General features: G+C 39.7%; 1 protein-coding gene across 1 annotated transcript in view; it reads left to right on the top strand.

The window, feature by feature from the left end:
• LOC127413108 (slit homolog 3 protein-like) overlaps positions 1–25,342 on the top strand; it is a 210,496-nt gene that overhangs the window by 151,217 nt on the left and 33,937 nt on the right. Inside the window, exons 13-24 of the mRNA XM_051649976.1 lie at positions 3,244–3,387; positions 3,689–3,852; positions 7,947–8,097; positions 10,149–10,223; positions 10,753–10,896; positions 12,465–12,608; positions 17,360–17,523; positions 20,401–20,536; positions 22,644–22,712; positions 23,287–23,358; positions 23,527–23,598; positions 24,964–25,035. Coding sequence (XP_051505936.1) covers positions 3,244–3,387; positions 3,689–3,852; positions 7,947–8,097; positions 10,149–10,223; positions 10,753–10,896; positions 12,465–12,608; positions 17,360–17,523; positions 20,401–20,536; positions 22,644–22,712; positions 23,287–23,358; positions 23,527–23,598; positions 24,964–25,035 — 1,407 coding nt within the window. The remainder of the gene's footprint in view (positions 1–3,243; positions 3,388–3,688; positions 3,853–7,946; positions 8,098–10,148; positions 10,224–10,752; positions 10,897–12,464; positions 12,609–17,359; positions 17,524–20,400; positions 20,537–22,643; positions 22,713–23,286; positions 23,359–23,526; positions 23,599–24,963; positions 25,036–25,342) is intronic.

The raw sequence follows: 25,342 nt of genomic DNA, 5'->3' as shown, positions 1-25,342 counted from the left end.
AGCTCATCTGCATGCTTTGGTCTCTTGTTTCTCATTTTCCTCTTGACAATACCCCATAGATTCTCTATGGGGTTCAGGTCTGGTGAGTTTGCTGGCCAGTCAAGCACACCAACAGCATGGTAATTTAACCAACTTTTGGTGCTTTTGGCAGTGTGGGCAGGTGCCAAATCCTGCTGGAAAAGAAATCAGCATCTTTAAAAAGCTGGTCAGCAGAAGGAAGCATGAAGTGCTCCAAAATTTCTTGGTAAACGGGTGCAGTGACTTTGGTTTTCAAAAAACACAATGGACCAACACCAGCAGATGACATTGCACCCCAAATCATCACAGACTGTGGAAACTTAACACTGGACTTCAAGCAACTTGGGCTATGAGCTTCTCCACCCTTCCTCCAGACTCTAGGACCTTGGTTTCCAAATGAAATACAAAACTTGCTCTCATCTGAAAAGAGGACTTTGGAACACTGGGCAACAGTCCAGTTCTTCTTCTCCTTAGCCCAGGTAAGACGCCTCTGACGTTGTCTGTGGTTCAGGAGTGGCTTAACAAGAGGAATACAACAACTGTAGCCAAATTCCTTGACATGTCTGTGTGTGGTGGCTCTTGATGCCTTGACCCCAGCATTCCTTGTGAAGTTCACCCAAATTCTTGAATCGATTTGGCTTGACAATCATAAGGCTGCGGTTCTCTTGGTTGGTTGTGCATCTTTTTCTTCCACACTTTTTCCTTCCACTCAACTTTCTGTTAACATGCTTGGTTACAGCACTCTGTGAACAGCCAGCTTCTTTGGCAATGAATGTTTGTGGCTTACCCTCCTTGTGAAGGGTGTCAATGATTGTCTTCTGGACAACTGTCAGATCAGCAGTCTTCCCCATGATTGTGTAGCCTAGTGAACCAAACTGAGAGACCATTTTGAAGGCTCAGGAAACCTTTGCAGGTGTTTTGAGTTGATTAACTGATTGGCATGTCACCATATTCTAATTTTTTGAGATAGTGAATTGGTGGGTTTTTGTTAAATGTGAGCCAAAATCATCACAATTAAAAGAACCAAAGACTTAAACTACTTCAGTCTGTGTGCATTGAATTTATTTAATGCACTAGTTTCACAATTTGAGTTGAATTACTGAAATAAATGAACTTTTCCACGACATTCTAATTTATTGAGATGCACCTGTATGTGTGTATGCGGGGTGTGTGCCCACAATGAGAATAAGTATTTGCGGTACAGTTGGGCACATTGGGCTATGGGAGGTAGAACAATTCCCTTTGTAAAAGGAAATCAAGCTCAATGAGAAGCATGAAGAGTGTGCTCTGTTGTAGGACAAAGTGGTACCAAGTTTTATTCTGGGTTTCTCTGGAGAGCACTCTCAACATCATTAGCATGTAAATTGGACATGATTGCTAAACATATCCCTCTCTCCTACTTATGTTTGTGTAGACATGGAAACATTGCTCAAACATAATTTCCGTATTTAACGTGCTAAATTGAGGTAAGTCTGTCGGCTCTAATGGGCCTGTTTGGGTTTACTCTAATGATTTTGAGAAATTCTGATGGCTCACGGTCTTCACATACGGATTCTGGAAGCACATAAATAAGCTTACATTGCCAGTTAATATGGTTTTTAAATGCCATAGATTTACCGGAGCGGCCCGGCCCACGTTTTTGCTGTTAACTACCATAATGACACAAATTATCTATGTTTTTGGCAATTAGAGTTCTTCATCCCTAATGGATCTTCTTAATAAAGCCTCTTCAAAGGAACACCTCAGGGCATTCCAGCTATTCTGCAAAGCTATTTTGGGGTTTCTGCAATCTTTTAGTTGTGTATGGATTTTATTCACTCCTTTTTCTTCTTTTTCATATTTTTCTCTCTTGTTTTGGAGATTCTCAAACCTAATTAGTTCACCCTGTGAGTAGACTAACGATGCATGCATTTGCTCCAGACAAAACCTCATTACAGTGGCTTTCAGTAATTAAGCACATGACTGCATTAGTCAATTGTCAGGCAGGCTGAACGGGAGAGACGCAGAGGTGGCAGGAAGTCAGGGAGGAACTCATGACATGACACAATGATGGATCCAACTCAGCAGCATCGACAGGAAACGCATTCAATGCAGTTTTGTGAGCTGTGAATTAAATTACATCATTTTTAATTTAAATGTTTGTGACAGTTTAGTGTTTACATCATTGACTTCAGTATACTTTAAACTCATGTGAATTCCATACTGTGAGTTACAGTGGCCCCCAAAAAGTATTTGGACACTTTTGGACATGTAAATCACACTAACTATTGCCTGTTGTGGTGTAGGGAAATCTATGCACTTCACTGATTCTGAATTTACTGCAACCGCCATGATGTCCGCTTGAGGCTCTAAACTCAAACATGAAAGTATTCAAGCAGAGCAGCTTTTTGCTCAGTCAGGCACAGTGAAAATAAAAAAGTAATTATTGTCTCTTAAGCCATTAGTGAAATGCTCATAGGAAATGGGTCCTTGGACCTGTTGACTGACTTACAGAAAGAAGATTTTACAGGGTGGAGAAAAATGGCCAATCTCTGTATAACAGCCATACACATTCAACAGCCCCCATTGAACATTTCATCATTACATCAAAGCCCACAAATATAATAAATAATATGTACACACAGGCTGTCAAAGCGTTTACTAGAATACCATACATAACACAATGTCAAACTGACAGTAATTACAGTATGTACAGTTTTTATTTTATTTCACTTTTGTTTTGTTTTGTGTATTTTTTTGGGCTTTTTCTTTTGGGCTTTTTGTTTTGTTTGTTTTTTGTTTGTTATTTTGGTGTGTTGGGGGGGTTGGCATAATTTTGACAGTATCAGCATTTTTGTATTCTTTTCTTTGTTTTCTTTTGGTTCTTGAGGTGTAACCTTGACCTTTTTTTTTTTTAGCTTTCCCCCTCCTGATAATTGTCACTAAAGCCATGTCCACAATAATATGTTTTCAATCGATAACACGTTGCATTTGCTATGTTTATGCTTCTCATCCACACTGGACCGCCGTTTTCCTTCACCGAAAACTGAGACTTTAGAAAACACTCTGGCACTCCATACTTTGGAAAACGATGATGTTTTCAACAGAAAGTATGTTAGTGTGGACGTGTCCTTAGACAGTATGTGACATGATGGTATGTGATAATTCCCTGTATCAGAATTATTGTGTGCTTATGCTCATGAGTGGGTTGTGTGATTGGAATGAAACATCTGTTTGATCTTCCAGACTGCTCAATGCCAACAAGATCAACTGTCTGCGAGTGAACACGTTCAAAGACCTGCAGAACCTCAACCTGCTGTCCCTTTACGACAACAAGCTCCAGACCATCAGTAAAGGCTTGTTCACTCCTCTGCGTTCCATCAAAACACTGTGAGTTGCACACACACACGCAAAAAACACATCCTTCACATCTGCACTCAGTCCAGACTCCAGTCTCTAAGCAACTGTTGAACAGAGCTGCCTTCACCTCGTAATTAATTGGCTGCAAGTAGAAAGCAAAACAACAACACCATTAATAGTAGTGAGATAAAACTTTTGCACTGAAAATAAAAGATTCACCCACCTTTATTAATGCATGGCAATAATATTGTTATCACAGAATATTACTGCTTGATTATGTTGCCTCTCTTAACTCTAATTTAAGGTTTTGATTTGTTTTTGACCTCCACAGGCATCTCGCTCAGAATCCCTTCATGTGTGACTGTCATCTCAAGTGGCTGGCCGACTACCTGTTTGACAACCCGATTGAGACCAGCGGAGCTCGATGCAGCCACCCTCGGCGCCTCGCCAACAAGCGCATCAGTCAGGTCAAGGGCAAGAAATTCCGCTGCACAGGTAGAGTTTAACAAACACACACATTTGCAAACTGTTTAAAGGACATATCATGAAAAACATTGCTTTTTGAAATAAATGAGTTTGATAAACTATATAATGTACTTTTCGCAATGCAAACTCCCTCCCCAGTCCACCCAAACCATTTATGGAAACTAAGCTGCTCATGTTTACATATCAACACCTTCAGTATTTAGCACCTTGGCAGGTGTGTTATCCATTACATAAATGTATTACAAGAAAAAACAAAATCTCAAAGGTACCCCTTCTCCAAAAATAGAGCAGCTTAGGCCAGTTTTTGTTGGTTAGGCACCGTTTAACAATCATGGTCTTTTGGGGACACTTGCACACCAGCATCTAAAACACAACATTTGTTAAAACACAAAGTTTGACATCTGGTGTGGTGGTCTTTTCAGCATGGAAGTCTCAAAAACAGCCTTTTTTAGTTAAGTGCATCAGAGTGAGTGTGAAAATGATCATGAAAAACTAAATTATGACTGTTTTTGGTGCGAGGAAAATGCTAGAAAAATGTAGAATATGTCCCCTTTAAGACAGTCAGATCAGGTGGTCACAGGCACCTGTAGGATGCACAAACTCATTACACAGTGAGAAAGAATGTTAATCAAGTGAATGAATCAGAGCTCAGCCACTACCGCCCACCAGTCTCATCCACAGTTAGTCTGATTTAATACACTATGACTTCGATGTCTTTGAGTTCCGGCCCACCAAAAGTTGCTCTCCACAGCATATGCTGCTTCACACTCATTGGCATTCCTCTCCACTTCTTGTGTGTGTGTGTGTGTGTGTGTGTGTGTGTGTGTGTGTGTGTGTGTGTGTGTGTGTGTGTGTGTGGCACAGTCTGGCCTGGAGCAGTTCTTCTCACACACTGCCAGGTTTCAGAGTGCTAATAGGACAATGTTGACTGTTGTGGACCAGATTGAAGATGCTTTGTAGAGGAAGCTTTACGAGTGTGAACCGGGGCCCCACACGCAGCCAAAAGCAGGGGCCCTGGATGGAAATGATTTGATGGGAGGAGTGCAGGTCATTCTACTCTGTGAAGTCTGCAGTTGCTGTTTGCTTTGATATTAAGCCACAGGTTTTTCTCATTAAAGTTCAGTCAGTATAGCATAACAATAACAAGTGCACAACAAGAGCACACAGACACACTACTGTGCTCTAGTGTGTGGTTACACCAGCAAAACAAGTGTTTGCACTCAAAAATCTCTGTTTTATGTGTGTATGTATAGTAGCAGAGGGCTTTGCTCCACTCCTTTTCTCCTCTGCAGTGTATTGTCTCTATGTCTGTCTGTCTGTCTGTCTGTCTGTCTGTCATTTCTGGCCCTGTGTTCCCAGTGGGCTGGTGTCCCAATGACCATGCTGGAACGAAGGAAAGGGGCAGACCCGCCCATGTGCATGGTGGCCCAGTGTTCTGGGTGGCTTCCTAGCTGTTGTGTCCCCGCTGCTCCCTCCTCCTCCTCCCCGCCTCTCCGTCCCGCTCCGCTCCTCCACTCTGGCCTTTGGTGCAGCTGTCTCTTGTGCTTGATCTAACCATGTGCCGCCGCCTACACAAGCCTCACATGGTTCCGTCAAGCACCATGGACCGCTGGACACATTCGCACACAGCATGGCATTCTCTTTGCCACCATGAGGAGAGAAGGTGGCGTTCTTTTACCCAGGAACAATGGAACGTTTGTGAAGAGCTCTAGCTATGTTTCCCGCCTGCATCTGCATGTTTAAAAGGGTTAAGTTGAATCTGTGGTGCTCCTGTTGTCTGTGGGTCTTTGACTGGAGGCATCAGGGCGGCCAAATGGAGATGTTGGCAATAAGATAAACAGTGTAATGCAAGTGATGGCTGATGGGAAGCAGACTTATCACAGGCGTCCAGAACCCTTGTGTTATGCAGAAACTGCCTGTGTTTCCCTGTCAAAACACATCTTAGCGCCAGACCTCCAATACCTGACCTCTCACTCAATGGCGCCGTATTCTTCAAAGAAATTTGAGCGTGTACACAAGTAGACATGAGTGCCTGTATTTGTGTTTGTGTATGGTTTATAGCACAATTATGTAGAGTTCATTATTTTAAAATATTTTGCTTTGTAAATCTGTTTGCTTTATGCCTTAGAGAGTATTTGGGTGAATCTCAAAAAGAACATGTCAGGGTTATTTTTTACCTCAGAATAAACAGAAAACATGAGAAATTATATTTTACATGAGGGAAAATTAGGTCTAGTTTTAGGACCATTTTAGATTTTTTGCATTGTGACAGTGTTTTATTGACAATTATGCAACCTTAAATTCGTATTATCATAGTGCTTCCGAACGTTTTAATTTTGAGTTTTTGTAACTGCCGTTATACTGAACAAAAAAGAATTACTGTATTACAATGATTTTTTATTTTTTTATTTAAATGAGCATACATTTAAGGCAGTACAAAAAATATCACCATGATGCATAAATAACATTATAATTGATTAAGTAAAACATTAAAAAGAAATCACATTAGTGTAATGATAATTCGTTTTTTCTTGCATTACAATAATAAGAATTGGGGGGAAATGTGATTAATTGTGTTTAAAATAAAGTCTCAATGTCACCCCTGGAGTCGCGAGTTCGAATCCAGGGTGTGCTGTGTGACTCCAGCCAGGTCTCCTAAGCAACCAAATTGGACCGGTTGCTAGGGAAGGTAGAGTCACATGGGGTAACCACCTCGTGGTTGCTATAATGTGGTACTCGCTCTTGGTGGGGCGCGTGGTGAGATGTGCGTGGATGCCATGGAGAATAGCGTGAAGTCTCCACACACGCTATGTTTCCGCGGTAACGCGCTCAACAAGCCACGTGATAAGATGCACAGATTGACGTCTCAGATGCGGAGGCAACTGAGATTCGTCCTTTGCCACCCGGATTGAGGTGAGTCACTATGCCACCACGAGGACTTAGAGCGCATTGGGAATTGGGCATTCCAAATTGGGGAGAAAAGGGGAGGAAAAAAAAAGTCTCAATGTAACAAATCTTAATGGTCCTAAAAATTGGCACCATTTTCTTTATTCAAAAATAATTATTTATGCCAATATAAATGTAATTATTAGAGCTGTAAAAATTAACGCGTTAATGCAAGTGATTAATTAAAAAAGTTTAACACATTCAATTTTCTGAATCGCGATTAACGCATTTACCCTTAAACACTGGTTGGAAGGGCAGAACATTTGCGATGTGTCTGCCCAGAGTCAAATACACTGATGCACAAACCACAAAATCACACAGCAGTTATTCAGTGTCAGTGTTAAAGTGATGGGGAAAGGAGCTCTTAACGCTATTTGTTGTACAAAACAAGCCTAGATGGAACTTGTGACAGAAATTTAAAAAAAAAATGTTTTTAAGTAAGGTGCATTTTTAATTACCAAAGAAGCATGCTAAGTCTTAACTATCATCAAAACGCAGAAGCACGCTAAGTCTTAACTGTCACTAAAACGCAGAATGAAAAGTGTTTGTCTGCAAGCGCTTTCCTGTGGAGTCCTGTTTGTCTGCAAGCGACGCTTGATGCTGGCACTGACGCCCTGATGCGAATCATGAACATGGCTTCACAATTGGTTTAATAAAGCAGATAGCCATAGTCTGCCAGCTGATTAATATTGTGGAGGATGAGGGTTTAAGCGATTTAATGCCCATTGCAATGTATATGAAACCTATGTCATTTAACCTAACATTTAGTGTTACATGAATTGGTGCTATTTTAGTGCATTTCTATCTTTATACTGTGGAAGTCTTTGTTTGGAAAATGTTAATAAAGCATTATATTGTTACATATTGTCTTGTTTTCTTTCTTATGAAGGAAATACATGCATTTTGACAGGAAAAGAAGTATATTTAGAGTCCAATTTCAGCACTTTCAAAATTAAAAAATAAAGCAATTAATTGCAATTAAAAAATGTAATCGAATGACAGTACTAATAATTATGCAAATATAATTTGTCTTTTGGGGGGAGGGGGGGCTAGACATGTCTTTGACAAGTTTCTTGTGATTTACAAATGTTTATGATGACTAAATAAGCTGTTTGATTGTCTGTCTTTATCTTGTTGTTGTCTCTTGTGTTTGTTAGGTTCGGAGGACTACCGCACCCGTCTTAGCAGCGAGTGTTTCCAGGATCTGGTTTGCCCCGAGCGCTGCCGGTGTGAAGGAACGGTGGTGGACTGCTCAAACCTCAAACTGACCAAAATCCCCCCTCACCTTCCTGAACACACCACTGACCTGTAAGGAAACACACACTTCATCTTACAAATGCACCTACCGCCCCATCAATCATTCCTGAGCACATTCTTTGTTACAATCTCACCTCACTTCTTTCTTTGTCCCTCTGTCTTCGAGGCCTCATCCCTCTCTTTCCTGTCCTCTGATTAGTGAGGTCCCATTCCCGGCTGAGCTATGGTGAACGAATAACAGGGGCCTCTCCAAGACCATTAGCCACTCAGCCACTGTGCTCCCTGGGCAGTGCTAGTCAGAGTGACAGTGCATTTGCCCTTGTGTTCATATGTAAAGGACACATCAGGGTGTTCTCTCTGCAGTCCCATCAACTCAAGTCATCTGTCACATTCAGACTCTGTCTCTCTCTCTCTTTCTTTGGCTCAGTGACTACAGCTTGCACCCACTAGCACAGCTGCTTATTTATAGAGCTCTTGCGGGAAGGCTAGCAACCAGGAACCAGCACTTTATGTCTGATGTGCTTTCCCATGGCAGTCCCCGCTGGGGAAACCAGCACTGTGGGGGAGGCAAAATGACAGCCATGGTGCATTTACTGCACTCTCCTCTCCCTAATGTTTGAAGAGTCTCTCTCAACCTTGTCTAGACCTTATCTGCACCTGCCTGTGTCACTCTGGCTATGTTTACAATGGAATGCTAGCATACTTCTTACTGCTCAGTATATAATGTATATTCCCTACAATTTTTCATTAAAAAAAATAAATAAATATTGAAAACATGGATGTGCAGCCAATGCACATGCTCCAAAGCATTCTGCAGTGGTGCTTATATGTGGGCAATCCAAGTTTGAATAAAAAAAATTTTTCCCAATCCCTCCCCCATCGTTTCCTGTCAGTTTTCTTCTTCTACCTGTCCCATTAAATGCAAAAAAGGCAATATAATAATTAAAATAAAACTGTATGTAAAACAATACAGATACAATGAATAATGTTTCAATCGTAGTATGCTACGACTACTGTTGTCACATGACCTCACCTCACTAATTTGCTTGTAAAATTCTGCAATTGTCATCCAGACATTTTGCATTTTTAACCCAATTTGGTGAAATATATCTTAACATTTTGAAGTCCAAGAGTAGTGTTAGGTATTTTAACAAATTAATTAGTTACAGAAATATAATAACTTTTTATTCAAAAAATTAGTGTAACACATTCAATTTTAATTTTGTGTAATCAGATTACAATTACTGACTTTCAATTATCTCAATTACTCTTAAGTACATTACTTGGGATATACATTTCTAAAAAATATTATTTATGTAAAACACATTTAAAACATGACAGCTGAAGGGTGTTTGCCCCCTAACTAGTCATTGTAAGGGAGAAACAAGTGTACATAGTGTAGTACATAGAGTGTAGTGTAGTACATAGAGTACATTTTATAGTGTAATCTAATTACAAGTGTTTGAATTTTGTAATTGAATTACATAATCCAGATTACATGTAATCCATTTCTACCCAACACTGGTTGTGGGATACGGTATACAATGCAGTGTGCTCTGATTATATACTGCACATTTTGGCAAATGTAGTACGTCATTCTGGCATTCCATGCAATTTGCAAACTGTGCATAGTACACATACCATATAGTATAAGTAGCATAGTAGTATGGCATTCCTAAACTATATCGTCATTTCTCTTCCACTGTCATGTTTCCTTTCCTTTTTTTAGGCCTCACTCTCTACATCAAATAATCTTCATTGCTCACTATCCCCTCTTCCACATCGTGTTATTATTTGCATGTCGATATGACTGGTTTTGAGGTCCAGAGATGACTGTGTATTAGAGTCACATACCAATGACTCACACTGAGAGACTGATACTGACTTGTCATTATGACATCACAGTCTTGATTATACACCACCCTTTCATAAAAGCTTTCAGTCGGGAATGAAACGCTAATCATTTATCATGATTCTCAGTCTCGTCTTGTCTTCATCTCACACTTACATGCTCCTGTGAGATTTACTTGTCCTTATTACGCCTTGTGAGTACTCTTCTTACTGTTAAACTATTAACCTTTCTCTGTCTCTTTCTACACCAGGCGGCTGAACGACAATGAAATCTCCATTCTGGAGGCTACAGGGGCCTTTAAGAAGCTCCCAAACCTGCGCAAGATGTACGAATTCTACAAAAAAATTTGACTGCTAAAAAACATTTCTATATTTGTGATATTCAGGTCAACAGTTTTGTATGCAATGGACAGCAAGGACAGAACAGCCTCTGGAAAATTCCATTCTAATGCAAAAACATGCAGTAATTTACTGTCAGACAATATTTGCAGCCCACTCCAAAAATGGAAAAAGCCATGTTCACTCAGGAAGAGAGCAAGTGATTTATCATGCATGAAATTGCTTATTATCTAGCACAGTTATAAATTGGGCAGATCTAAAAGAGTGACCTTACATTTTACTGAACCACGGTTTAAAATTAAGCAGTGAATCATCATAAATGTGTGTTTAGGATCCAATGAAAACATATTCATTTGTGATGATGAAAAAAAGACATATTCACATTGTAGCAATGCACTGCAGCTTTCTGTCATTTGTCAAAGTAATAAATAGTATGTTTCTTAGATACTTTATAAGAAGTGCATGTGTATCAGAGCTCAAGGGGAGTTGACGTCTTCTTCAATTCCATCTTTGCAGAAACCTGAGTAACAATAAACTGCGTGACATCCGTGAGGGGGCATTTGATGGGACCGGAGGGGTTTTGGAACTGCTGTTGACTGGAAACAAATTGCAGTCAGTCAACGGACGCATGTTCAAGGGTTTGAGCGGCCTCAAAACACTGTGAGTATCACCACCATTGCGCCTTCAAGCTCATTTTTCAAAAAAGAAAAGCCTTGTACTGTTATAATCTGAATATAAATGCACAAACACCAGGGATAAAAGGGATAGTTCTACCAAAAATGAAGGTTCTGTCTTTAATTACTTATTCATGGAACACAAAAGGAGATGTAAGTCAAAATGTCAGCCTCAGTCACCATTCTCTTTCATCATTTTTCCATACAATGAAAGTGAATGGTGACTGAGGATAGCATTCTGCCTAACATATCCATTTGTGTTCCACAGAATAAAGAAAGTCTATGGGTTTGGAATGACATGAGAGTGGGTAAATAATGTCAGAATTTTTATTTTTGGGGAAACTATTCCTTTAAGGCACTGGAAATGTTCTTCATACAAAATTCCCCACTCTCAGCAAAATCCAAACTAAGATAGTTACATCTAATCATGATGTTGAATTAAGCTATTCTAAGAAATGTGCTATCGGGCCCAAAGATGCTAATACAATGCATATTCCAAAATATGGAAGTGACTCGATAGAGCTTTCCTAAGGTCTGCTCTCTCTAATTAGCCTAATTGGAGAGAGAGGAGTGCATAGGAGCAAATAAATGGAATCATGGTCCTGCAATATTGGATTTAGTGGCTTTCAAATCCCTGAAGTATGTGTCCAAATTGAGTTTGCTCATCTCAGATCCCTGTTTGTCAGAGTTTAATGCTGAATTTGCTGCTTTCTGGTTTTCACCAGCAGGGTCTGGTTTGCATTTAGCTTGTTTGTGCTGCTGAGGGCCTTTAGGAGACCCTTATTTTTTGGGGGCACCTAACCTCTCCCTAACAACACACAAACACAAAAGCTATTCTAACCTTATCTCACATCAAGTAGCGAGCTGCCTCAGCGACCCATGTCTGCTTCACAGACAAAATCTCACAGAGCAGTTGTACATGATTACAGCACAGGCCACTCTCCAAAGTCATCATAGGCAAACAAACACATTTACCTAGCTGTCTGAATGACTAGAAAACCATAGACTGTAAATAAAGCTAAAATGAAACTTTTTGCATTTTTAGTGGAAAAAAATTATGTCCCCAAAAGGATGGTTTGCCAGATTTTACATTCTTAGCAAATTTATTTTCCAAAGATCGTTATATTAGAAATGCTCAAACAGATGTTTTTATATCATGTTGATGACTTTCCATTGATTTGTATTGTTTTTATAGTGAGCCAATTATATTTTTTACACCCTAACCCTGCCCTCAATCTATCCCTTACAGAAACATTTTTGATTTTTTAGACATACTGTACTTAATTATACTCATTCAAGACCCCTGTCTCTGTATGTATCCATATGCAACAACAGTGTGTATGTGTGTCTGTGTACACATGCGCACAAGCACTGCATGCATACCACATTCTCTCAAATTGACATGTTAGCAATCATACCTTAAAACCACCATTCACTGAATGCATTACAGCAGACATAGAGCCTAATAAACCCTCCTATCCCCTCTCCCTACAAGCTCAGTGTGGCTGTCTGTCAAAGTGAATGTGTTCTGACCTGCCTCTGTGTTCCCATCAGGATGCTGAGGAATAATCAGATCAGCTGTGTGGATAATGCTACCTTTACCGGCCTGAGCTCCGTGCGCCTGCTTTCCCTCTACGATAACCGGATCTCCACTATCGCCCCAGGAGCTTTCAACACCCTGCACTCCCTCTCTACCATGTGAGTCCTACAAGCACACACACACACATATGCACTTAGACATTGTGTCAGTTCATGCGCGTCGGAATAATGGGTTCAGTTCGTCAGTTATGCACTCATTACCAACCGAAATATTTAAATAATAGTACTTAATTATGAAGAATTTAAAACTAAACAATCTTTTCGCTGCCTAATAAAACTATTCATCAAAGTTTCATTGTCCGTACCAAACCCACAAGCTTATGTTAAAAATTCAATTCCGTTGTGCTCAAACACACAGGAAGTCAAACACATCTTATCGGATCATGCACCACCACCAATCAGTATTATTTCTCCATATGCAATGCGGATGAGGATGTGGTTCAAGCAAAAGAACTCACATTTTTTCTAGTGCGTTATTGTTTGCAGATGTTTTTTAAAATTATGAGGTTATGTTTTCTTGTCTTGGTTGAAAACTGTTGTTCTTGAACTTCAGATGAGAGAATTTTGGCTTGCCCCTGAGGGCAGGGGGAATTATTTAAAAATGGCAACAAAAAAAAAAAAAAAAAAAAAGGAAAATTGCTCCGCTGATTTAAAATACACTAGAAATTTTGAGCAATGATCATGTCCATAAAAAGGCAAATGTACTGAATGCACTCTACTGCCATTTCACTTTTGTTTTTGATTATATGCTGTAAAAAAATTGGGAACAGCTTGACAGAATTATGTGCAATCCATTTTTAATACAGATTAATACTGGCATAGCATTTTTCAGGGAAAGTAAACAAAGAACTGCTAAACAAAAAATGAACTCTAATCATAAAAGCGTATCACAGCCTTGAGGGAATGACAAGAAAGAGAAAGATCAACAGGGAAACTTGGAAGAGATCTCACAGAAGTTCACAGAGAAACAGATACTGTTAAGCATTCAAAATAGCCTAGTGGAATTATAATTAAAAAAAATAATAATGGAAATGATGACTGCCAACAGAGTGAGCGTCTGTAACCAGTTGAATTATCACATCAGGTTGCATTCATGTCACACATCAAAACGTGCAACAATAGACGTGGTTTGTTCACTTTTTCATTCAGTGAACCTCCCTACTAACCGAAAAATGTGAGCAGATTCTGAGAGGAGAGGCTCGTTCTTATTTGCATCCTTTTCGTTCTGCCCACCTAATCAGGTTTAGCATGCATAAACAACAGGAAGAATTTGTAGAATGAAGCCATCCAACCATCATAAAATATATCTTCTATTTTATTAAGCCTTAAACAATTTCAAATCCTCTCAACTGTGCTTTTTGTAGTTTACGGCTATGATATATATTCTGTTATAATTCACCAAAGAAGTACACGGGAGATGTGAGTGTAATCAACTAACCATGTGCTCTGCTGTTTTTTACTTTCAGAGTAGATAAGAATAGTCTACCCACAGGGTTTCCTATATGTATGACGTTCACTAGGAAGGGCGTAGAGGAACACAAAAAGTTAAATTCTCGTTTTGTAAAAACACAACAGGCTATAGAATAGCTTAATTGTTAGTAGAGCTTTTTTGTTTTTGTTTTTTTATTGTTGTTGTTTTTGTGTTGTTGTTGTTTATGTGTTTTTTGTTTTGTTTTGTTGAAACTGTCACAAGCCAAAATTCGAAAGTTTTTTGCCCTGATGAGCGCTATGACTCAATGTGTCAGAACATGTGCATTGACCATGAGACCACAGCTCCGACAAAGTTACGTTTTACATAGTCAAGTCATTTTTATCTGTAGCGCTTTTCACAATATGTTTCAAAGCAGCTTTACAGAAAACATTCTGTAATGTCTTAAAGTCCCCACTGAACATATGATATCACTATGCACAATACAAAATTCATTTGTGTAATTGTACAACATGCTCTTACGTCTCTCACTTCTTTTGCCAAAAGGCTACTTTTGTAATCAGTCTGTTGTGATTTCTATTTCAGACTTATTCTCTCTCTCTTTTTCACTTTCCCGTCGCTTTGCCAGCTCTCTAATCTAGCGGCTGACACAGCCATGTCCACTTCAGCACAGGGCAGCTAAAAATATTCAGAGGGAGAGAGAGAGAGAGAGAGAGAGCCTTCCCGACTGTTCTTTTCCCACAGTAGTGCAACAGGAACACTGGGCACAAATTTCCTTTTTCTCTCTCTCACTCCATCATTCATCCCTCCACCTCTGCCGAAATTAGAGCAGAGCGTTTAAGTGTTTCTGGGACGTGGAGAGTTTATAGGGCTGGAGAGAGCAGTCAGGACAGCAGGGGCGGACTTAGCACTAGGCAAAGGTAGGCAACCACCTAGGGCCCCCAGAAACCAAGGGCCCCTATGATTTTTTATTATCATTAATGCTAAATAACGTGTGCTGAAATTTTAAGTATCACTGTTACAACATCGATATGATTGATACCGCTGTCATATTCAGCACCATCAATGCAAGCAGCCCCTTTCCCCCTCAGATCAGGCTGTAATGGAATATTCCAAGGTTTTATGCATCTACTCAAGTTCATAAACAGGTGAAAGTGAGCCAAACCTTTTGGAATGTTTAGTGTGATTTCACCATATACTCTGTTGCAAGTTACAAGCTAAGCTACATTGTTGCTAGTTCAGATTGGTTTGAATATGTGGAGAGAGAAAAAATCAACAGAATCGAGACTTCCTAAGGTAACATTGTCTTTCCAAACGGATCAGATTGCTGCACAGTCTGCACTGCCACTCGCCGCTGCTTCCATGAGCCCAGCACTCACTATAGTCAACAATACACAGTTGTTGTTGATGATTATGATCTAGGCATTGACATTCGTAAATAAAAAAAGTTTTTTCTCAGACTGTTGACTTATTTTCGCCTTATTTAGCAGCGTAAATCTAATGTAAAAGTTGATCAAAGTCTTCTGGAAGCATGCAAAGTCAACTTTTTGTGTATTAATTTGGATATAGTTAATTCAGGGTTGATTTGATGGAGGAAAAGTACATTAAGAAAGAGGGAGAGTGAGAGAAAAAAGGTATTGTAGTGTTATTTATTCTAGTTCATAGTAGCTAGATTGTGATTTTTTTATAATGTATTGTCAGACATTATTATTCACTTCTTATTAGAAATTTGGCACAACCTGGGAGAATGACACAACCACGGACACATTTTTGTTTGCTGTTTGAACAGTCTAGTGCTGTCACAAACAACAATGAAGTATCTCAGGACACTTATGGTATTTCAGTGATATCTTTCAGGATGTAGTAATATTTTCTCCATTCCATTCCATAAAATAATAATAATAAATGATAAATTATAATAAAGGCTTACAACACCTTTAAGTGAAAATCAATGTAAATATGTGTCATTGAAGAGGGCCCCATTCCTGTACTTTGCCTAGGGCCCCCAAATCTCTTAATCCACCCCTGCAGGACAGAGGTTACTTCTGTGGCTGAGATTTGTGATTATCACCATAAAAATAGCTGTTTATTTTTTGGGGCTGTGTCCCATTTATTGATTTTAGCTACATAAATCTACTCAAAATGTTTTCATTTAAAAAACTGTCAGTTGAGCAAAATTCGAACTTGTGACCTCTTGCCATTAAAGGTATAGTTTACCCACAACTATTGTAGTTCTGCCATCATTTACTCACCCTCATGTTATTTTAAACCTGTATGACTTTATTTCTTCACTGGAACACAAAGGCAGATGTTGGGCAGAATGAGAGCCTTAGTCACCACTTTCATTGTATGGAAAAAGATGCAATCGAAGTGAATGGTGACTGACACTAACATGCTGCTTAACATCTTTTGTTATCCATGGAAGAAAGTAAGTCATATAGTATCGGTCTGGAACAACAAGAGGGTGAGTAAATTAATACAAAATGTAATTTGTTTGGGTGAACCCCTTTTAGGGTGAAATCCTAAAATGTGCCTACGTTTGGCAGTAGTACGGAGTGCTACAGAAACTCTTTCTCTCAGTCTTGCTTTTTTGCACTTTAAACGCAGTCATGTGTAGAGAAAGTGGTGTAGTAATAATTAAAGTCAAACACATTGCTGGAGTTAGATAGAAGGTGGTGTTAACATGTGCCCATGCCCTTAAGCTGCAAAGCATATTGGCAAAGCAGCGGAAGGTCAGATCACTTCATTAATTTATCCCACAGGCTATAGTGTAGCAGACACTCTCCGCCACTCTATTTGCCATACTATATTAAAGAGCTCCTCTGTGCCTTTACTAGCCAGTGTGTTTCAGCAATGTATCAGTCAGACGGGCATCTGAGTGGGCTGTCAACCGTTTCCCTGGTGGGCCTTCTAGATTCATTGCTGGTGGTGGCTACTTCTCAAGGCTAAACTTTTACGATTAAGGTCTTTGCTCCACTGCCTGAACTTTCAGAGCTCAGAAAGGATGCTTGAATAATTGGTCAATAAGTTGGTTTCAAAGCCTCTACTCCAGTGTTCCCTATAGCCCTTGGTTAATGGATCACTCTGTACACAGTCTTATTCTTCAGCCCTCACTCTGTCTTATTCTTCAGCCCTCACCTCATTTCATAGCGCTTTGCTTGATGTGGCTGTTATAACCACTTTATAACTATTTAATAACATGTTTACTACAAAAAAAGTTGCACAGATTTCGACAAATATTGTCTGCAGTTTGTATCGCAGGCATAATATGTAATTGTGTTGCAAATTTAACTATGCCGTTCACCTGCTGTGTTAAATTGAAGGAGGTTTAATTGTTTATGTGGTAATTTTACCCTGCTGATTGCTTTCCATTGTAATTCTGTTGTAATGAGGTTTGTGTTTTCTCTCTGTTTGTGTACAGTAACCTGCTATCTAATCCCTACGTGTGTGACTGTCACTTAGCCTGGCTGGGACTCTGGCTTAAGAAGACCAGGGTGGTTAGTGGTAACCCACGCTGTCAGAAACCCGCCTTCCTTAAGGAGATCCCCATACAGGATGTGGCCATGCCTGATTTCACCTGTGATGGTATAACTTTTTTTATGCCAATTCCTCTTGCACAATATCTTATGCATGAGTTTGCTCTTTTGATGACTTAGTAACTCTGTAAGCGTCTACATCAAAGAATGTATATTAAAGCAGTAAGCCATGACAGGTGCATTGCACACTGTAAAAAGGTCGCAGTTCTTATCTTAAAGGATAGTTAATCCAAAAAGAAAAATTTGGTTGTCATTTACTGACCCTCATGTCATTCCAAACCCGTATGACTTACTTTCTTCTGTGAAGTGCAAAATTAGGCAGAACGTTAGCCTCAGTTATCTTTCATTCTTTTTTTCTTTTTTCTTTTTTTTTTCATAAAACGTTGACATGAGGCTATCATTCTCCCTAAAATGTCAATTTGTATTCAGTGGAAGAAAGTAAGTCAAACAGGTTTGGAAAAACTGGAGGGTGAGTACATGACAGCATTTTCAAGGTTCAATAAGTAATTACACTCACTGAGCACTTTATTAGGGACACTATGATTCCAATAAAGTGCCAGATGTGGTCTTCTGCTGTTGTAGCCCAACCGCCTCAAGGTCCGACGTGTTGTGCATTCTGAGATGCTATTCTGCTCACAATTGTAATGAGTGGTTATCTTAGTTACCATAGCCTTTCTGTCAGCTCAAACTAGTCTGGCCATTCTCCACTGACCTTTCTCATCAACAAGGCGTTTCCGTCCGCAGAACTACCTCTCACTGGATGTTTGTTGTTTTTGGCATCATTCTTAGTAAACTTTAGAGTGTTGTGTGTGAAAATCCCAGGTGATCAGCAGTTACAGAAATACTCTAACCAGCACGTCTTGCACCAACAATCATGCAACGGTCGAAATCACTGAGATCAAATTTTTTTATGGTTGATGTAAACATTAACTGAAGCTCCTGACCCGTATCTGATGATTTTATGCATTGCACTGGTGCCACACGATTGGCTGATTAGATCATTGCATGAATAAGTAGGTGAACATGTGTTCCTAATAAAGTTCTCAGTAAGTATATATCTACAATTTTTCATGACATTGAATGTGGCTTATCCATTAGATTTCATGGTCAGAAATATAATTTTTTTTAATGCAAACATGGCATTAGTATTTACATACAAACCAAACATCTACCCATCTTATCATCCATCTATTCTCTGATTAGTCCGTCTATCTAGTTTTCCATTTTATTTCCTCACTGACCTGTTTAGAGGTTATATACACACTTTTAAGCAGTTCCTGATCCAGTGGCCCAGTGTTTGGACATTAATAAGAGTTTGCAGACCTCAGCTGCTATTTTCTCCATAACCTGTGCCGTTTACACCACATCCATGTCCTGTTCCCATGAAATCATACTGCTTAGTTTGGGCCACAAATTCCATATTGAGGCTCGCTCTGCGCTCCATCTCTTCAGATTTCCCACACCTTAATCCCACTCTCCCTGTTTCCAAGCGTCAGCATAAATCACACCCAGCAAACTTCTCACAATGTTGCAAAGAGAGGGCACCATGAGGACAGATTAAACGCTGAGTGTGGAGGCCTCAATGTCCCCTCACTTTGGTTTTCAGGGAAGAACCTGTGTCCATGAAGACAGAGGGGAAAAAAGAACTCATAAGTTCACACATAAAGTTTTATGGAGAAACAGGAATTACGGTTTGGCTTCTGTCTGGCCGGTAGAAGTCCTCCCTGTCAAATCTACGGTGTTCTGGGTATAAAGAGCTCTTTTGCTCCTTCAAGACTTCAGAGAATATCTTGTAAAGAGTGAGCCTGTTCAGCTGTAGACAGCAAAGCACTTTGAAATACAGAGGTTCAAAATTTAAGAAATCACCCTGGCTTGAGGTCCATTAGTTAGAAGACCCCGTCAATCAGGACTCATGCACTGTTATTCCGTTGAACAAGAAAAAGCTTAGTTTGCTTTCTACTTTCTTGAACGGGGTTGAGGGCACCATCACTACATTTACATTTATGCATTTGGCAGACGCTTTTATACAAAGCAACTTACAGTGCCCTTATTACAGGGACAATCCCCCTGGAGCAACCTGGAGTTAAGTGCCTTGCTCAAGGACACAATGGTGGTGGCTGTGGGAATTGAACCAACATCCTTTTGCTTACCAGTTCAGTGCTTTACTCCACCACTCCAAGATATGGAGAAATCATTACAGTTTAAAAAATTTTACCACCACAACATCCAGCTATTTTACACTTAAGACTAACAAAGTAAAGCTGAATAGATTTACGGGAAGATATTTTTGGTAGTTTGAAGAAGTCCAATCATTGTAAAACAAGCCTACAGCCCCCCTGGCTATTCTGTGTTTGCAGTTTCAGGTCCAGTTTCCTCGCTGACTGACTTGGTCTGCGTGTTATTGTTGGAGCATATCTCAGCCTCCATTACCTCCCATTAATGGCTTAATTCGCTTTTTCTTTTTAATCTGCAGAGTAATTCAGCCACTTACAGATAGCATCTTACAGAGCTGAGATGAAAGCAGCTCGGGAGGAAGGCTGCAAGTATTTCTTGCAGGAAATGCGGTCCGAGCCAAAAGCAATATTTTGCTGCTGATTTTAAACTCCCGTGCACTGTATCACTTATTATGAGCATGTGTGAGCTGCAATAATGAGACCCGGATTGTTCCTGCAGCTTAGAGAAAGTGCTATTTTGAGAAAGGGTGCGATGTAATAGTGCAATTTGGTTAATTTTTGCAGGGTGCACATAGCACCTGTGCTTTTTCATCCATTCTGGCTCTGTCCTATTACTTCCTTTTGAAGAATTGATGAGTTTCTATATTGAAGCTGTTAGCAACAAATTACATTCTCTTGCATGATGTAAAGGAGCATAAAATATTTAAATCTCTTTCTCTCTCTCTCTCTCTCTCTCTCTCTCTCTCTCTCAGGTATGGAAGAGAATGTCTGTCTGCCTTCAGCCCCTCGCTGTCCGGATTCCTGCACATGCTCAGATACAGTTGTGCGCTGTAGTAACCGGGGGCTGCATTCACTGCCCAAGGGTATCCCGAAAGACACTACTGAATTGTGAGTTTTTCCATCTAACCGCTTTTTTAAGACTCTCTTCTTGTCTTTCGTTGTGATCCTGTTGCGGATAACTCATATTTTTTGTATCAGCATTAGTCATTAGTCAAAAGCATTAGCATCAGCATTAGCATTAGACAAATAATTAAATATTTTCATAATATTTGTGTGCAATTTTTTTTATTAGCACCTGCGATTAATAAAAAAAGTTGAACGCGTTAATTTTTTTATATTGCGATTAACGCATGTACTGTTAATAAAGCATAAACCAGCAAAAACACACATGGTAATAGGGCGGAACCTTTGTGATGTGTCCACCTGGAGTCATTACACCGAATGGACACACCACAACACACACAACAGCAATAGGAAAGGAGCTCTTAACGCTATTTGTTGTACAAAACAAGCCCAGATGGTACTTGTGACAGAAAGCAAGTACTTTGCATCCTCTGTATGGCACAACTTAATTACCATATAAGCAGGTCAAGTCTTAACCATCACGAAAATGCAGAATGAGAGCTTGTTTGTGGTGCTTTTCTTATGTAGATCAAAGCGGCGCTTGATGCTGGCATTGATGCCCTCATGCAAATTATGAACAGCTTCACGATTGCTGTAGCAAAGTACAGCACAGTGACCCGGCAGACTGGTAACCACAGTCTGCCGGGTCATTAATATTGTGGAGGATGAGAGTTAAAGAAATGTAATGCCCATTCATTGCAATGAAAATGCAACCTATAGGGAGGCTAGTTATTTCAAAATTGTCAACCTCCCAATTAGACTTTGGGAAACATTTAATGTTACTTGAATTGATACTATTTTAGTGTATTTCTTTATTCTGTGGAAGGCTTTGTTTGGAAAATGTTAATTAAGCATTATATTGTTACATATTGTTTTGTTTTGTTTCCTAAAAAGGAAATAAATGCATTTTGACAAGAAAATAAATATATTTATAGAGTTAAATTTCAGCACTTTCAAAATCTGTGATTAATTGCTATTAACAATGAAAACAAATGCAATTAATCGCGATTAAAAAATGTAATCAAAAGACAGCACTATATTTTATGCGCATTAAAGCCAAAGTATACTTGAGTTGTCCGCATTGCTCTTCGCTTCGAGCACACTATGCGTGACGCAAATTTCATCATCAGCACAGCCGCATAGCCTGACCGTGTGGCAATCAGATTTTCTTGACCTGCGGATGCCGTCCTCATTTGTGTGCATTGTCTGTGTATGCACTGGCCATTGACTGTATTATAGAGTGCCACAAAGCAGTTTTATTGTGCAGGCATCGAACATGTTCCTATTCTTTCATGGTCAGAAAAGTATACTCAGAAAAGCAACGCGTTGGCCGGGCACGATCCGAAACGCTGAAAAATGAAGTATACCCGGGCATTTAGAATATCATATCGCTTAGCAACATAATAATGTTTTTTTATTTTTTATCCCCTTTTTCTCCCAATTTGGAATGCCCAATTCCCACTACTTAGTAGATCCTCGTGGTGGCGCGGTTACTCACCTCAAACCGGGTGGTGGAGGACAAGTTTCAGTTGCCTCCGCTTCTGAGACCATCAGTCCGCGCATCTTATCACGTGGCTCGCTGTGCATGACAATGCGGAGACTCACAGCACGTGGAGGATCATGCTACTCTCCACGATCCACGCACAACTTACCACGCACCACACTGAGAGCGAGAACCACTAATTACGACCACAAGGAGGTTACCCCATGTGACTGTACCCTCCCTAGCAACCGGGCCAATTTGGTTGCTTAGGAGACCTGGCTGGAATCACCAGCATGCCCTGGATTCGAACTCGTGACTCCAGGGGTGGTAGTCAGCATTATTACTCGCTGAGCTACCCAGGCCCCCAGCAACATGCTAATGTTAAACTCTATTGAACTAATTGTGAGTTGAGTCTCCATTATGCTTCACGAGGAGAGTGTGTTATTTGTGTGGCAGCTTAATAGGTTTTTGCCACTTGGTAGTAAGAAGTCTATTTTGGCTAGTTTAGACTCCAAATTGTGGTTTAAGCATGAAATGAAATTTGAAATGTACTCTGTTTTTACAGACTGAGGACTGTAAACATCACTAAAGTTTTTTTTTTTTTTACAGATATTTGGAAGGAAACCTCCTCACATCCGTCTCTAAAGAGCTGGCTAACCTGAAACAACTATCACTGCTGTATGTATTTTTCCTTTTTGCATTTACATTTATTCATGTGGCAGATACTTTTGTCCAAAGCAACTTTCATTGCTTTAAAGGGTACAGTTGAATGTGTGATACCTGGCAATCGAACCTATGACTTTGGTGTTTTAACACCTTGGTCTATCAGTTGAGCTACAGAAGCACATCTCCCTCCTAACAAAAACAGTTAAGACTAGCATTAGCTGTCTGACTGGTTTTGAAGCAGCCTGACCAGATACAAAATTTCCAAAGCCCCTCTAAAACCAGTCAACTGACTTTCCAGGCTGGCCAGCCAACCAGCTTAGGCTGGTTCTAGATTTTTGTTCAGTAGAGTTGATAAATTTACACTTTTTTAATAAAAGATGAATACATTTAAATAATGTTTCTTTTGTTTTAAAGATTACAAAAGATTTTTAGGACATTTTCATAATTCTGGAAATAAGGGGCATCTGTATACAAATCTCAAGACTGTGTTTAGTTATGTTTGCTGCAATTGAAAAGGAATGTTTTTGCTGAATGTTGAGTATCAAATCAAATGCATGTGTTTATGTGTGTTTCCTCTATTCTGCAGAGATCTCAGTAACAACAGCATCAATGTTCTTGCTCCTCTCACCTTCAGCAACATGACACAGCTTGCCACTCTGTAAGTTAACATGACAACCCAACAATCTTAACACTAGCATAAGTTTGTATGCAGATGAATGTTTGTCAGTGTTGTCATGTGAACGTGACAAAAAAAAAAAAAACATATTTGAAGAACTGATGACATTACTGTTTGTTCTCTCTCTGTATCTTTCTTTCTTTTTTGCAGTATCCTGAGTTATAATCAAATCCGCTGTGTCCCTGTTCATGCATTTGATGGCTTGCGTTCTCTCCGCCTGCTGTAAGACTCCCTTTTGTTTTTACCTGATGGAGAAATTAACTGATGTACAGCCACATAAATCACACACACACACACACACACACATAGAAAATCCCAATGCACCCAATACGTCTGTGAGATGGGTCATGATAGTCAGATAATCAATTATTGATGTCGACTAGTTTTGTGGTTTTTCATTTTATTTTTTACAATTTTCAATATTATTTTGGTAACAGTACTTTAATTATTGTGGTAACAGTGGGAGGGGCCGTTCAGACCGAACATGTTCTTGCACTGAAAAAAGCTATATGTAGAACAACGAATAGAACAGAACGCAGATGTCTGTTGACACGTTTTTAAAAGTAACTTGACACAATGTTTAACAAATGCGGAGCTCCTGTTCAAAAATACAGCAAGATGTGGCACAATGGTCAAAGATGTCCATTTTGCACACTTACATAGAAAAAAAAACCAGTATTCGATGTGAATAGCCCCTTTGGCAGTTTGTTTTGCAAGGTGAAAGTTGCATGTCAGGTAAAAACTTGTTCCCCCTTGTGAACGCAAAAACTTTTTGTGACCGCCCCGTAAGAAACTTCTCTGATAGGGTTAGGTGAACCAACCTAATTATTACGTGCTTCCTTAAGACGATTACTCAACTAGTCATGTAGGCAACCCACTGACAACTTGATTTTGTAAATGTGTAGTCTTGCACTACCAGAGAGCAAGCCAATAACCTTTAACCTTTTTAAATTAACTTAACAAGATTACTGCTGGAACAGAGCAATTTAAAGTAAAAAGAACACCATGTTCATGGCATCAACCAGTTCTGAAGGAAGAAAGCAATAGATTTCAAGTTCCTTTGTACAAAGCTGGACCGTGTATTCTTCGGCTCCAGACAGGGTAGGTTATCAACACCCTGTGTGCGCAGCTATGTTAAATAGATGAAAAATGCCCACCTTATTCCGACCCCTTTTAAGCCAGGTCTGCCTGGCAGTCATCATTGTCACTTTTTAATTTCCAAGAATGGAAGCTGCCATTGCCTTAAGGGGCCGTAGCTGTCCGATCATGGGCTCAGATTGCTGCGTGAGTGTATGTGTGGGTTGAGCCCCCTGTAATTTATCAGAAAAAAATTATTCAACAGAAATGACACATAATACAATAAAATCTTAATGTTAGTCTGGCATCCCTATTGGTGTTTCACAAAACGGCAGCACTTTTCTGTAATCCATGCTAAATGACTTGAATGACTGACCCTTTCTCTCTCTCTCTCTCTCTCTCTCTCTCTATCTATCTATCTATCTTTCATCATTTATAGTATGGAAAACAATGAAGCCAACTCCCAGTGTTCCATGCTTTTTTCAATATCTTTTCTGTCTTTTCTTTCAGAACCCTCCACGGAAATGACCTTTCAACTATTCCGGAGGGAGCCTTCAGCCACTTGACATCTCTGTCTCATCTGTAAGTGTGTGTGTGTGTGTGTGTGTGTGTGTGTGTGTGTGTGTGTGTGTCAGTGTAAGAGTGTGGTCTCTTTGCCTCTATTAATGATGGGCTCCCAGCCTCAGCCTAAGAGACCAGCTCAGGTCTTTAGACTCAATATAAGTTTTACCTCATTACCGGGTGTAACCTGGAGAGAATGCAGCTTTGCTATAGAGTATTCTTGTGCTCTGCACTCTGAGAAATCAGAGTGCAGAGCCCCACAGGAAATCTTTGTAAATTTTATTACAGCTAAAAGGCATCTATTATGGAGGCTTATGGCTGTGTTGTT

Source organism: Myxocyprinus asiaticus, chromosome 22 (assembly GCF_019703515.2).
Source record: "Myxocyprinus asiaticus isolate MX2 ecotype Aquarium Trade chromosome 22, UBuf_Myxa_2, whole genome shotgun sequence".
Classification (NCBI taxonomy): Eukaryota; Metazoa; Chordata; class Actinopteri; order Cypriniformes; family Catostomidae; genus Myxocyprinus; species Myxocyprinus asiaticus.
The sequence above is the reverse complement of the archived record's forward strand: the minus strand, read 5'-3'. Positions and strand labels throughout refer to the sequence as shown.